Source organism: Corticium candelabrum, chromosome 4, assembly GCF_963422355.1.
Source record: "Corticium candelabrum chromosome 4, ooCorCand1.1, whole genome shotgun sequence".
NCBI classification, from domain to species: Eukaryota; Metazoa; Porifera; class Homoscleromorpha; order Homosclerophorida; family Plakinidae; genus Corticium; species Corticium candelabrum.
This window is the reverse complement of record NC_085088.1, coordinates 4,045,236-4,059,053: the sequence shown is the minus strand read 5'-3', so window position 1 is coordinate 4,059,053 and position 13,818 is coordinate 4,045,236. Positions and strand designations below refer to the sequence as shown.

General features: G+C 40.3%; 4 protein-coding genes across 6 annotated transcripts; 3 read left to right on the top strand and 1 right to left on the bottom strand.

Moving 5' to 3' along the window:
- Nucleotides 1-25: 25 nt before the first annotated feature.
- LOC134178349 (uncharacterized) lies at nucleotides 26-3,827 on the bottom strand. The gene is made up of 11 exons (XM_062645215.1): nucleotides 3,752-3,827; nucleotides 2,410-2,499; nucleotides 1,961-1,987; nucleotides 1,874-1,891; nucleotides 1,679-1,783; nucleotides 1,551-1,613; nucleotides 1,345-1,479; nucleotides 1,249-1,279; nucleotides 1,082-1,168; nucleotides 836-997; nucleotides 26-378 (listed from the first exon to the last, which is right to left on the bottom strand). Exons 1-11 carry the CDS (start codon nucleotides 3,809-3,811, stop codon nucleotides 167-169), a joined length of 990 nt encoding a protein of 329 aa, XP_062501199.1. The 5' UTR covers nucleotides 3,812-3,827; the 3' UTR covers nucleotides 26-166.
- Nucleotides 3,828-4,115: 288 nt separating this feature from the next.
- On the top strand, nucleotides 4,116-6,218 carry LOC134178359 (uncharacterized). The gene is made up of 4 exons (XM_062645226.1): nucleotides 4,116-4,183; nucleotides 4,270-4,336; nucleotides 4,500-5,078; nucleotides 5,780-6,218. The coding sequence occupies exons 2-4, from the start codon at nucleotides 4,306-4,308 to the stop codon at nucleotides 6,073-6,075; spliced, it is 906 nt and encodes a 301-aa protein (XP_062501210.1). The 5' UTR covers nucleotides 4,116-4,183; nucleotides 4,270-4,305; the 3' UTR covers nucleotides 6,076-6,218.
- A 672-nt stretch (nucleotides 6,219-6,890) lies between these two features.
- Nucleotides 6,891-8,213, top strand: LOC134178351 (uncharacterized). Its single transcript, XM_062645216.1, has 6 exons — nucleotides 6,891-7,054; nucleotides 7,122-7,182; nucleotides 7,253-7,391; nucleotides 7,454-7,555; nucleotides 7,634-7,789; nucleotides 7,853-8,213. Exons 1-6 carry the CDS (start codon nucleotides 6,906-6,908, stop codon nucleotides 8,038-8,040), a joined length of 795 nt encoding a protein of 264 aa, XP_062501200.1. The 5' UTR covers nucleotides 6,891-6,905; the 3' UTR covers nucleotides 8,041-8,213.
- Nucleotides 8,214-8,253: 40 nt separating this feature from the next.
- LOC134178348 (uncharacterized) lies at nucleotides 8,254-12,940 on the top strand. Of its 3 annotated transcripts, XM_062645213.1 has the most exons (7): nucleotides 8,254-8,331; nucleotides 10,158-10,383; nucleotides 10,452-10,661; nucleotides 10,755-10,810; nucleotides 10,880-11,045; nucleotides 11,221-12,027; nucleotides 12,586-12,940. In XM_062645213.1, the coding sequence occupies exons 2-7, from the start codon at nucleotides 10,341-10,343 to the stop codon at nucleotides 12,849-12,851; spliced, it is 1,548 nt and encodes a 515-aa protein (XP_062501197.1). In that variant the 5' UTR covers nucleotides 8,254-8,331; nucleotides 10,158-10,340; the 3' UTR covers nucleotides 12,852-12,940. The 3 variants fall into 3 exon arrangements, with proteins under 3 accessions (XP_062501197.1, XP_062501196.1, XP_062501198.1); XM_062645212.1 differs by having other exon boundaries at nucleotides 10,452-10,810; XM_062645214.1 differs by having other exon boundaries at nucleotides 8,255-8,331; nucleotides 10,158-10,388; nucleotides 10,452-10,810.
- Nucleotides 12,941-13,818: the final 878 nt, after the last annotated feature.

Here is a 13,818-nt window from a genome sequence, read left to right as displayed (position 1 = left end):
GCATGCGCAAACCTATCGCAATATTTCACTGTTGTCGGTGTATTGCCTTTTCGCGGATGCAAGGCGAAACATCAAACGATTCTAGATTATAGAGTATTAGCTAGCATTGACCATGCATTATCTACCAGCACAGCTATAGATACCAATTCTGCAATTAGTCAATGGGTTAGGGGTTAGGAACACCCATTAGAATTCTTATGAGATGACGTAGTTCTTTGGGACTTATGTCAAATGATTGGTTGATGTCTTCCTTTTGGCCAGATGAATTGTAAGTGAAGAACGAATCTCTAAGCATTGTTACGCCAGATACAACTGGAACTTTGGCCTTTTTGTTCATAGTTATGACTGGCAGGAACACTTTGGCAACTTTTAAATCTCCTAAAGTCAAACAGATACATGCAATTACTTTCACGCATACGCGTGCACGAACGCACGGACGCACGGACACACACACACACACACACACACACACACACACACACACACACACACACACACACACACACACAGAAGATGTAAAGAATACACAAATGAGTAGACAAACAGACGCACAGACGCCAGAAAGACAAACAAACAGACTGATAGTACTCAAACAGACATACGAACAGACACGTAGTTGCTGAAATTAGAGACTTTCACTCACGCAATACACGCGCATAGCTAGTTAGATATATTATTTGTGAAAAAATACATATTGTGTATTGACAGCCAGAAAGACAAGCCATGCAGCTATATACACAAAATAGCAAATGGGAATGAAACCCATTAAACTCAGCTTGCTATTTCTTCGTATGCAGAGATAGTTACACGAGGTATCATACGTAACAGTAGTTACCAAGTAGAGATTGGAAGTCATCATCCAAGTCATTTTTGGTCTGTGAAACAGTTCTCCCACTCGGACCAAACATGAAAACAACGCCTGACAGCTCTTCATTTGTTAGCAATGACTTATCACTCCCAATTTCTTGCCATGACCTCACTTGGTGTTTACAGTAAGCTAACGAGAATTAATATAAAAAATTAACCGGAAAAAATAAAGAGACAGAAGAAAGGGAGACAAAAATTGCGGCGTGATACTTACGGTATAAATCTTTAATTTTAGTTGCAAGGTGGTGAGCAAGATGACCCGGGCAACCTCTGTTCAACACTATGAACGTAAAACTAGCGTCTGCAACAAATTGAAAACAATTTCTATTAATTAGCTACTGCAGTTTGTTATTTACACTATGCATCTCATTGCAACTCGACCTTCACGACCTTCCAGTTCAGCTCTAGTAAACTAAAAGAAAATATAATTAACGTTCAAGCAACTATTACTAAAACAAGCAAATTAATAAACTATACTTGTCTTTTGTATCTATTCAATGTAGTTGTTTCCTCTTCCAGATTAGTCTTGAAGTCTTGAAGTTGGCCTTTCAAGGCTTCTACGTGTGCTTCAAGTTGTCTATTCCTATCAGCTCCTTGTTTCTTCTCATTTGTCTATATCAATAGATTTTTGGCCAGTGTTATCTATTTTAACTCTAGAATATGAGATATGTTTCTATTTCTACTTGTTTCTGAAGTTCTTGTTTGGCTCGTTCGTGTTCTTCTTCTAGATGGTTTTTCTTCTTTTCCTGTTTCACAAACCAGGTACATTAGTTCTGTAAATATATATTCATGTCAGACAAACGTCTCGTACCGTGTTTTCTAATGTTTCTTTACTTTGTTGCAATTCGACTTCTACGCTAGCTTTGCTATCTCTAACTATCTCCAAATCTTGCTTCAAGTTTTGAATTTCACTGTCCTTTACACACACATGATATGCATTGTAGGTCAAAGTCACACTAAATTAAGTTTAAGTTTAATCACGGATGAACATCAAGGAAACAGTTACTTTTTTCAAAATCTTCTTCTGCAATGAAAGTGTAAACAGCAGTTAAGGCTTGAAATGACACATATAGAACGTAATGCTCTAACTAACCTTACTCAACTCATTGCCAACTGCTACCTAAAAGAAAAATATGAAGATTAATTGCTTGTGGTTGATTACTATTGCTATTATGATTAATGTTGTTATTCTATTCCTTCTCTTTTTCCATTTCTTCATCTTTCTACTTTTCATTCTTCGTCATCACCGTTATTACTAGCACCATCACTCTGTTACACATTCACCACCACCACATCACTTTTACCGTCACAATCACATCACTTGTATATGCTGCCACCACAATGCATCACCACATCCACTCCACCACCAATTACCATGCACCACCACTCACCTCTACTCAACATCATTGTCAATTATTGTATGCTAAAAGTTTGATCCATGTTGTTATAATTTCATATATTTATTAACTAACACTTCAACAATTTGATTTCATTCCTGTAGTTATCATTTCACTGCTTTGCAATAATTATCCTTATATATACCTCTCTAACGAGTTTTTGAAGAATTCCATCAATGTTGTTCAGAATAGTAGCTTGTTCAGTCAGTTGTTGTGCCACCTCACAATTCTCTTTCTAAACCAATGCACATACTTATGACATTACGCTCTAAGAAAATAGTCTAACATTAGATCAAAATATTAACAAACAATTAGTTATATAAAAGCTGTTCTAATTGACTAAGATAAGACTAGAAGAATACACTACATATACATACAGACAATAGAATAATACTAGTGTGAGAAACTTTAAATTGGTATATCAGTGTAGCTATTTCTAAAAACACTAAAAACAAAAATCCATTCTAATTTAAAGTTGATTTAAATAACCAATTTTCAAAGTTCAGCTACACATACAACTTGACAAATTGTCTATCACGACATACATACGTGCACATGCAAAGGCGGCGAAGTTATGTAAAGCATACGACAGTATTCAATCTTTTCGTTATTCCGTTAGAAAGTCTTCAAGTGACGTAAAGAAGAAAAGTTCTCTCCGACGTAGCTGAAGATATTGGGCGGGGTCAAGTATAGCCGGAACAGTTTGTGTACTTCCAAATGCAATTCTTTACGTAGTGTAGTTCAACGCCACACAAATGGTACGGTACATGTATGTATATCTACTAGGCTGGTCATCCTTCTAGGTGAAGAAATGCCTTTCGTATAGACAGCTAGTGTCAAATAGAAGCCTCAGCTGCACTCCCGAACGTTCCACGGCAACATCATCTTTGCAGCACGACAAGCAAATCTTTCCATTCTTCCTCGTATACGTATCCTTGTTAGCTGCTTTCAACAAAAGTTATCCCAAATCTAAAAACCGCCTTCATTACTTCTTTCTGTCTAGAGAGCTGTCCTGAATTTACTAAATAACTAAATTAGCAGGAAATATGACTACCGTCTAACCGCCTTCCAGTCGGTTTCAATTGTGTTTCCGTCGCGAGACGACGCTAAAATTTAGTCGCCCAAGTTGAGGGCCCTGAAGTTGAGGGCCCCAGCTTCACTGCCCCTGATGTCATGTACATTAATTAGCTGATATTCTAGTACAAAACACCACGAAAACGGATCATCCAAGTCACTTTCACTTTGCTTCCCAAATGAGTCACTCAAGTATTGCTGTTTCTGATTCAGCCCCAACGTAACCACATGCACAGATTTATTTATACAGCAAAAGTATGTAGGAACGCTTTCACAATACTTTGACTTATGCAAAAATTTTGGCTCGCTCACCAAGACTATGCATGCAATTTCACGAAGTAGTGTGTCCTCTGCTGTGTACTGTCTGCTAGCTAAACCCGTACAGATTTATATATAGCTAGTAGAGCACTAACCTCCAATCGACGGCCAGGAGGCTCGCGGCCGCCTTCTTGTCTTTTTGCTTGGCCACTCATCGCAAAATGTCGGGTGTTGAATTAATATCAATCTAAAAAGCTAGTGTGCGGCAGTATACAGTACCATGCGACGCACTCTAGGCTTTTAGAATATCTTTGGTGACAGCTAGAGCTATGTCGCAATTTAATTAATTAATTTAAAAAGGATTGTGGCCACTAAGTAGTTAGTTAGCTAACTAATACTTTACGTCACGAGTCGTTCAGTCTACGTGCATGGTTGCCGTCTGCAATCTTTATCGTACGTACCTTTGAGCTGAACCACTAGAAACTAGCACGTTTATTAGAAATATAGTAAACCTAACCTATCTTTTTACGCATGCGTCGTAGAAGCGACAAACAGGAAAACCCTCTGAAAGATTCGCAACACTGAAGGTTTTCCTATTACACTTGTCTAATCTTGTGTTTGCCGGCTGTCATTTTGTATATATTTATTCTGCTTGTGTGCACGTGGTCATCAGAATCGCCAATCTAGACTGTCCAACGAAGTGAACAAAATGGGAGGAGAATTGTCAAAATCCAATATCGGTAGGTCTCTTTCTAAACTATAGTACAGAAAGAATTCTTTGACATGACACAGTGTGAAGGACACACTCTAGACTCGTACAGCTTCCAAATACATGCAGCGCGCCGAAAGCGCGGCCACGTCTACAGACAGTTAATTCTCAACTTTTGTGTTGTTTTCTAATAGCAAAGCGTAATGCTAAAAAGTTGCGCTCCGATTACCTCTACAAGAGCTTTCAAACGCCGTCAATGAAAAAGTTGGGCATTTCCCCTTTCAACATCCTGGTTATGGGTGAGGTCGCTAGTGGCAAGTCGTCGGCCATCAACTCGTTTGTAACTGCTATGCACGACGACGAGGAGATGTATTTTCCAGCATTGAGCCTTGGCGTACAAGATGATCATGTCACGACTGGTTACAGATGTTACACTTTGCCTGAGAAGTCAGGAATTGTGATGTTTGACGCATGGGGCATATATCTCAATAAGACCTACTTGGATGACTCTCTCAGTAAAATGTTAGATGGAGTCATGCCTGAAGGTGGACGAGAAGCAACTTCAGTATTAGAAACTAAACAATCTGATGAAAAGCCTCCCAGTTACTCAACAGCTGAATATAAAGGAATCATTCCTGGACGGGAAATACATATGGTTGTGTTTTGTGTCAGTGGAGAAAGCCATTGGGCACAAGCAGACGAAATTGTGCAAGCAGACTATGAAGAACTGTCAAAGATGATAAACATGATGAAGGAGATCAATGAAAAGAAAGGCTAGTAAAATGGTTTTGCTTGTATACGCTACGTAGATAAAATTATAACACCACAAAGAAATTTAATGCACAAACAGACAGTCAAGCAAACAGAGACGGAAACAGACAGACGAACAGTTTGTTCTATATGAGCTTACGTGTGGGCCCTGCCTACACAAATAATTCTATGGTACAGAAATACTAAAAAGAACCACCAGACACAAACACAGATGGACAGACAGACAGACAGGCAGAGAAGAAAGTGTAGTATCTAGACTCGTGTATCAGCACTCTAACTCAACAACACAACGAAACCCGCCAAACAAGCTTAGTCTCACGTACTGCGCAAGCGCCCCAAGACATCTCCCCAAGACAACCCCAAACTACTACAGAAAGGAAGGGAGGAAGGTAGTGTTTCTGCATGTAATCTGTGCTAATTAACCAGCAACCTACTGCATGTAGTTGGATTATAAAGAGTAGGTACATCTATTAACAGATAAATAAACAGATCAACAAACAAATCAAAAAGAAGAAAGACCATACAACAAGCACGTTGGTAACTACACAAGAACCATCCTTTTTAAGTAAGTACAAACTGAAACTGCACCATACCCTTAATTAACAGTAGCATTTCAACATCATAACTATATAGTAAACAGCACACAGTATCACACATTATTCATAACATAATGATTGTTGTCATGTATTTCTGTACTTCTTAGGTATTTGCTCTGCTGCCCTCGTAACTAAGGTTGATCTTGTTACAAAACGAGTTTTAGACTGTGCAAATCCAGAAGAAATCCGAGTATTGCCCGAAGTGGCCAAATGTCTCAACAACGTATCAAAAGCAACAGGAGTGCAAAAAAGCATTGTCCTTCCAATGGTGGCTCAAACAGATGAATTCAAGAGATCTCCAATAGTGGACTGCAATGCAATTCATGTGCTGAAGACTCTTATGAAAATAGCTGAAGGGTACTTAGAGCAAAAGGTTGCACGAGACAAAAAGGGAATAAAATAACTGCAGCAGACAAAAATCTGACTTGACCTTTGTTTAGAACTTTGAAATGGTTTAGATTGCACATTGATAATGAAGTTGTTCTGTCTGTTGTTTATTTGTTATTGCAATTCATTAGAATAACTACAGGAATTTGAGGAAATTAAGTCCTAGAGAAAAAAGGGTTGTATAGCTATAAACAGCTCCCAAACAATCTTGTTAAACAACCCAGCCTGTTTTCAAAATTGGCTCTTTCACCTGTCAAGACTGTTTATTGAACTTTCCGGTTATATGCAGCTGGTTATTTATCTGCCATTTATTTGATCTTCTTTACTAAAATATTAGGAAGTATGAGCAGCTGGGTGTTTATATATTAATAGTAGAATAAAGTAAAGTAATATATATCTTATGACAACTTTTGTTCATACTTTGGTCTTGTCTCATTAGGCTGCTAAAACACCCTCTTGGCAAGTCTCCCGGCCAACCATCTCAGAACTCCATGAATTCAAATCTCCTAAGCAGCAAAACCTAGGTCAATATCAAACTTAATTCCGTTATAATCAAATATAGCACATCATGATCAGATCAGCTTTTATTGCTATATCACACTCACAGAGTCTAGAAAAGTCATTTGACTGGCAATTATTGCCATTAAATCGCTAATTGCAAATCTTAGATTAAATATTGACTAAATTCTGTTAGCACCGTTGACGTGGTAATCAGCAGACAACTCATTGCTTAATGTCTTAAATACATATATCATTGTCTAACTGTTAATTGAAACGTCATCTAGATGAGATTCGGCGAACTCCCGTATACAGAGTTAATTAGTACTCCTTTCACCTGCGCACAACATGGCTGCAAGACCAAAGAAGAGACGCCGTAATAGCACTCGCAAGAGATCTTTTTTCTGCTGTATTCGAGCAGAAATTGACGACGTAGGTTCTGAAGAGCGAGAAGAGATTGAGATGAGTAATTTGGCCAGTCAACAAGACAGGCAAAGGTGACATCAAAACAATCCAACGGTAGCATTTACAATGGTAGCTAGACTTGGTATGACATGCGTGTAGCAATACCAGCAAAAGGCAAGCACAAGAACAAACAAGCTTTTACTCTAATGAATTGGATGAGGTACATGTATATATAGAGTTCTACAAAGTCGATCCATCGACAGGCTGTAGAATTTCTTCACCCCGTTTAGCTGAGAAAAGAGTTAAACACGTACAAGGAACGCGTGTCCGCATTGGAAAACGAAAACGCCGAGTTGAGGCTTCGCCTAAGTACATTGACAGGGCAAGTAACGGTCGTTGTTGGAAAAGACGAAAGTGAAAGTAAAAACGGTAGGTGATTTTTATATTTTGTTGCATGTGATTCATATTTATCTATAGTTCTATGTTTACAGTTGAAGTAGTAAGTAGTGCAGAGCCTCATATTCTGATTGTTTACTGGAACTGTGACGGACGTTTTGCAAAGACACTCTGTCAGAAAATACAAACCAGACAGAGTAATTGGCAATTATTGCTTAGAAATTACTTTCAAGTGTACATGTGACATTGTCATTCCTCTGCTCTAATTGTTGTAGAATGGAAAGTGGTCGTTCAAAAGTTGCGAGACCTTCAGTCTGAGAGCGATGAGACAAGAGAATATTCTGATAGCTTGGTAGTCTTTTTTATGGGATTGCCAGATCGAATTATTAGCGGAACACTGACCAAGACGTATGAAGATGTCAAGAGTCTAAGTAAGTTGCAATCATTCTCATTGCTTGACTGTCAAGACAGACTTGTTGTGTTTCATACCTTAGCAAAATCAAAGCCCATTCTAATTCCTATTCCTGGTAATGCCCAGACTGCTCCTACAGTTCAAAAACCACCTGGAATGGAACTAGTTTCTGCACAGAGAATAGACTACAGTTCGAATGTAATGGATGCTTTGTCAGAAGACGGATTTACATATCTATTACAACTGCTTACTGATCAACTAAAGCAATAGTTTATCCTTAACTTAATTAAATGTTTAATAACATCATGACCTATTTTGCAATTTTGTATGCAGACTTGGACCTGCATGGACCTGGAAGATGGCCATCATAGATGATGGCTGCTGTATTGTGGTCCACGATCAGCCAAACGACGTTCTGAACAAATCAACTTATTTCCCTCCATTTTCTAACAAACCGTGTCACTTTTATGTGTGTCATATGTCTTGAGTTCTTCTAAATGACCTCTGGCAAGTACGACAGATGTAAGGCCACCCTTGATGCAGAGATGACAAGTTAGCATTGTGAGTCACATTTGTGGATGTAGCACAAGCGGTTTCCGTAGAAAGCGATCTTGAGCTTTTCTAAACCACACACACGCGCGCGCGCGCACACACACACACACACACACACATACACGCACACACACACACACACCACGCACGCACGCTACCCACCTTTGTCACTAGATCTCTACAGTTTGTATGGTACAGAGTTAGCCTGTAAATGTCCTAGTAAACTCTCGCAGTTACAGAACTTTATATAGTTACCTTGCTAGCATAATTTGTACATGTATTGTAGATGTATGTTTGAAATAAATGTTATTTGACAGACAGACAGACGACAGAATGACAGACAGACATGGTCAGACTGTTTGAGTTAAATGCAATTATATCACGTGAAAGAACCCAGAGGAAGGTGTGTCAATTCTGAAGACAGATCAGACATAGTCATATTTGATTCGGCATCGGGGGAGTAGGGGGAGTAGAGGGAGGGTAGGGGGAGTAGGGGATTAGGGGGAGAGTAGGGGATTAGGGGGAGAGTAGGGGATTAGGGGGAGAGTAGGGGGAGTAGGGGGAGAGTGGGGGGAGTAGGGGATTAGGGGGAGAGTAGGGGGAGTAGGGGGAGAGTGGGGGGAGGAGGGGGAGAGTAGGGGGAGGAGGGGGAGAGTAGGGGGAGTAGGGGGATCTTGAATTGGATATTGCACTAGCGCATCCCTGGAGTGATAGAATAGAAGTTTTATCAGTTACAATTCAGAGAGAAGCGGCAACCAGAAGAGAAAGTCTGAAGGTCAAAAGTACAACAAGGAGCTATTGCGTGGAGGTTCTCAACCAACATTTGTGCCTATAGTTTTCGAACATTTTGGCTGTTGGGGAGAGAAAGCTGAAGACTATTTGAAGAAATTGTCACAGCTATCAAGAGACGAAGACGGAAAGCCAAATGCATCAACCTTCAAGACATACTGGAGAGTTGTGTTTTCTGTGTGTCTATACAACGATCAAATGATAGAGTGGTTGACAGAAATATAGAAGATTGTTCAAGAGACGGCCACATAAAAATAATAGTTGTAGGTAGAACCAAGCCCTATTGGCTTGGGTAGTATTTAGTTGCTCTGCTTAGATGGTGTATAATAGTTCAATGTTTGAATGTGTGGTGTGTGGTGTGGTGTGGTGTGGTGTGGTGTGTGTGTGTGTGTGTGTGTGTGTGTGTGTGTGTGTGTGTGTGTGTGTGTGTGTGTGTGTGTGTGTGTGTGTGTGTGTGTGTGTGTGTGTGTGTGTGTGTGTGTGTGTGTGTGTGTGTGTGTGTTGACAGACAGACAGACAGACAGACAGACTGCAGCAATGCAACTCAAGTGTGATCTCTAGGAAGATGGCAGTGATTTCAGCTGGACAAAATCTTGCAGTGTCCTTGACGAATATCAATTTGTTTTAAACTAAGTGGTTAAATGTATTCTGACCCCCTTTGGGGTCATCTGTTGTAGCCTTAAGTGTTTGTTGTTGATTTAGAGAAACTTCACTTAAAGACTAGCTTTTAAGCTCTTGATGGAAATTTCTTTGGATTTGAAATATGTATTTGACAGACAGACAGACAGACAGACAGACAGACAGACAGACAGACAGACAGACACACACACAGATAGACAGACAGACAGACAGAGCAGAGCAGAGCAGAGCAGAGAAAAGCAAATTTAACGGCCAATCTATTTGTCACCCCGCACATTTTTAGATATATACCGTAAATTGTTAAATTAAACATACAATGTAATCAGGTTTTAATCACATGTATGGATCATCAACTACACCCGTGTTGGTGAATCCAATGTTTGATCAATTTCACTTTCACTTTGTAGGTATTTAAATTCCGGTACTCGATCAGTGCGCGTGCGCTAGCATAACAACATACTCAAGTGCATCCACTGTGGAGTTCATGGCCCATTCTAACCCACAACTATCTACGAATTTTAACTCTGAGTGCAGTTATTAGTTTTCCATTATCGCTAGCTAGGGTGAGACCCCATCCTCTGGAAAAGCGCATGGGAGGATCACAATCAAAATCGATATCGTCTGCAGAAAGAGGTAAGGTATGTTAGGGAAACCAAAAATAATCGTCATCTGCGTTGAATTGTTTTGGTCTATATTTGCAGCAAGGCGTGACGCAAGTAAATCGAAAGCGGAACTTTTACAACAAGGATTTGGAGGAGAGGCGGTGAAACAGTTGGGCTTTAGCCCGTTTAATATCCTGATTTTAGGTGATGCAGGCAGTGGAAAGTCTTCGCTCATCAACACGTTTATTTCTGCCATGCGAAGCAGCACTGACATGGAAGGGTACTGCGGACCCGCTTTGATCCTACAAGGTAAAAGCGGTAGTTCAAGCAACCCTTGCAAGCCCTACATCCTCAACATCAATTCAGACGTAGTGCTCTATGACACTTGTGACGTCTATACAGGTCAGGAAACGATAGACAAAACGCTCTCTAGAACAATTGAAGGCAAAATGGACGACGTAAGTATACAGATGCGAGTAGCATGCAGAGTACAGCAATCGCGAGACAACTTGGGTTCTAAATTACAGTGCTCCAAATCACCGCATGCCGCCAACAGAAAAACCAAAATTCATCTAGTCGTGTTTTGTGTTAATGCGACTGACCCATGGGCACAGATAGAAGGAGTTACTCCGTCAGACTTGGTTCCTCTCCAGGTAATGGCAACATTGATGAAGAAGATAGAGAACCAAAAAGGTTTGTTCCTAGGTAGACACTCAAACACGCAAGCACGCACGCACACACAGTTTCGTCACGAATCCTGAAATAGTGATCTATACTGTATGCATGCTAAGATGGACGATTTGCATGCGTTGACTCTGGCAACTACTATTTTAATAAATGCTAAATTTGTTGCCCGCCTCTCTTATAGGTATTTGTTCGGCTGTCGTTATGACCCACTGTGATACCCTGAGCTCTCGAGTCCTAGAAAGCCATTCTCCAGAAAATCTCTGGAGTCTACCAGAAGTCAAACAAAGAATCACTAACATTTCTACATCAACAGGACTCTCACAAGACATAATACTTCCCATGATGGCACCAACTGACAGTCTCAATGTGCAACCTATAGTGGAATACAACGCCGTATTTGTCTTAAACGCACTCTCTAAAATTACGGAAGAATATTGTATTGGAAACAAGCAACTTTTTCAAGGAAAGGGTCTTCAATTGCAGTTGGCACAAACAGCACAAAGACAGTGTCCTGCCGATTGGTCTCGGTACCAAGGCAGTCTTCTTGATCACGGGAACGCTTACGAGCTGACGGACGTCTCGCAAGCGGTCAAAACGTCAGTATCTAATATAATGCACGCAACGTGGGAAAGCAGACACGTTGGAGTTGGACGCGATTCGAAAGGGCTAACTCACTCCTCCTTCCAAATTACTGAAGTCAAAAGATTGGAGAATCCAGCTTTGTTTCACCAATATGACGCTAAACTGGATCTATTGAAGAAAGAAACCTTCTCTCCTCCAAATCCGCCAGTATTGACTGCAAATGATAAGGCATTTTGTCAGCATCTCAATTCTGAGGTTAATGAGTTCTACTTGTGGCATGGTACCAAAGAAGAAAGAATACAAGCGATCTGCCAAAATGGGTTTGATTTCCGGTTAGCGAAATACGGTATGTTTGGATCTGGCGTTTACTTTGCGGAGAAATCCTCAAAATCGGACGAATACACAGGCAAGTGATAATGGTGCATTGAAAACCTAAGTGTAAGGATGAGACAATCCATGAATGTAACGGTGTACAGTGTACCAGTAGGTATAAGCTAGCTGCTTACATACCTATACGTGTATAAGAACATATACTCACGCACGCACGCACGCACGCACGCACGCACGCACTTTCACACATATTTGCACACCTACACATCATCGCCACAATTATATAATTAAACAACAATAACAAACAAACAAACAATTAACACAACAAACAAACAACAAGCAACACTGATATCAGCAATAGTGTAACAAGACGGACGTACCAGGTTGATAAGAAGGCAGTCACACAGACTCTGAACAGAAGAAAAGGTTTGCGAGAATACACAATACAGGGAACTACTGCACAAAATATGCAAGAGTAGAATAGAAAATGCATGAAGTCATTTGTGTATACACTTGCTGTCTCTATAGCTAATCAGCAAGAGTAAAATAATGAGCCACTTGCCTAGGTTGAGGCAATAAATGTAAAACCACATTACTGACTGTTGCATTGTGCTGACCAATATGTGTTTATCAGACTTTCGAAACAAGAGAAAAGAAGGGAAAAAGTACATGTTTTTGGCTCGTGTGATGCTTGGTAGTCACTACCTAGCTGCTAAAACAGCATCAGACATGAGGAGACCACCCTGCCTTGTCAGCAGCTGTTCAGATCAGTTCTGTTCTCACCAGCGTCACGATTCGGTGATTGGAGATATGCCAGGGAGATTGAAAGCTCGAGAGTTTATAGTTTATGATCATACTTTGTGTTACCCGGAATATCTAGTCACGTACGTTAGACAATGAACAAATGACTTGTTTGACAGCTACCTGCTCGACGTCTAACAATTGCAGAATAATTTAATCGGACGAATATATACACAGGCAAGTGATAACGGTGCATTGAAAACCTAAGTGTGAGGATGAAACAACCCAAACGTATACCAGTGTATATACGCTATAGTAGCTCAGCTGCTTACATACCTATACATATATAAGCACATATACCCACGCACGCACGCACGCACGCACGCACGCACGCACGCACGCACGCACGCACGCACTTTCACACATATGTGCACCCCTACACATCATCACCATTATAATTAAACAACAATAACAAACAAACAAACAAACAATTAACCAACGAAACAAACAACAAGCAACACCCATAGCAGCAGAAGTGTAACAAGGCGAACGTATCCCGTGGATAAGAAGACACAGACACTGTATAGAAGAAAGGTTTGCTAGAAATACGCATTAGACAACCTACTGCACAAAATGCAAGAGCAGAATAGAAAATGCATAGAGTCAAGTCATTTGTGTAGTACTGTACACTTGCTGTCTTTAGCTATTAAGCAACCAATGTGCCACTTGCCTATGTTCAGGCAATAAGTGTAAATCACATTACTAGATGTTCATTTACTAACCAAACTGTGTTTATCAGACTTTCAAAACAAGAAGAAAGGAGGGGGAAAGTACATGTTTTTAGCTCATGTGATGCTTAGTAGTCACACTACCTAGCTGCTGAAATAGCAACACACTTGAGGAGACCACCCTGCCTTGTCAGCAGCTGTTCAGATCAGTTCTGTTCTCAACAGCGTCACGATTCGGTGATTGGAGAATTGTCAGTGAGATGGAAGGCTCGAGAGTTTATAGTTTCTGATCATGCTTTGTGTTACCCGGAATATCTCCTCACGTACGTTAGACGACTTGTTTGATAGCTGGGCAACATGTAACAATTGCAAGTTATTGCAACATTTCATTGGGTACC

Coding starts and splice junctions, on each gene's coding strand:
- LOC134178349 (XM_062645215.1), bottom strand. CDS start 3,811: ATGAGTGGCCAAGCAAAAAGACAAGAAGGCGGCCGCGAGCCTCCTGGC. Junction 1,280..1,344: donor TGAATAGATACAAAAGACAA/GTATAGTTTATT, acceptor ATTTTCTTTTAG/TTTACTAGAGCTGAACTGGA. Junction 998..1,081: donor TAAAATTAAAGATTTATACC/GTAAGTATCACG, acceptor AATTCTCGTTAG/CTTACTGTAAACACCAAGTG.
- LOC134178359 (XM_062645226.1), top strand. CDS start 4,306: ATGGGAGGAGAATTGTCAAAATCCAATATCG. Junction 4,337..4,499: donor ATTGTCAAAATCCAATATCG/GTAGGTCTCTTT, acceptor GTTTTCTAATAG/CAAAGCGTAATGCTAAAAAG. Junction 5,079..5,779: donor GGAGATCAATGAAAAGAAAG/GCTAGTAAAATG, acceptor TGTACTTCTTAG/GTATTTGCTCTGCTGCCCTC.
- LOC134178351 (XM_062645216.1), top strand. CDS start 6,906: ATGGCTGCAAGACCAAAGAAGAGACGCCGTAATAGCACTCGCAAGAGA. Junction 7,055..7,121: donor AGTCAACAAGACAGGCAAAG/GTGACATCAAAA, acceptor ACATGCGTGTAG/CAATACCAGCAAAAGGCAAG. Junction 7,183..7,252: donor ACTCTAATGAATTGGATGAG/GTACATGTATAT, acceptor CACCCCGTTTAG/CTGAGAAAAGAGTTAAACAC.
- LOC134178348 (XM_062645212.1), top strand. CDS start 10,341: ATGGGAGGATCACAATCAAAATCGATATCGTCTGCAGAAAGAG. Junction 10,384..10,451: donor GATATCGTCTGCAGAAAGAG/GTAAGGTATGTT, acceptor CTATATTTGCAG/CAAGGCGTGACGCAAGTAAA. Junction 10,811..10,879: donor TTGAAGGCAAAATGGACGAC/GTAAGTATACAG, acceptor TCTAAATTACAG/TGCTCCAAATCACCGCATGC.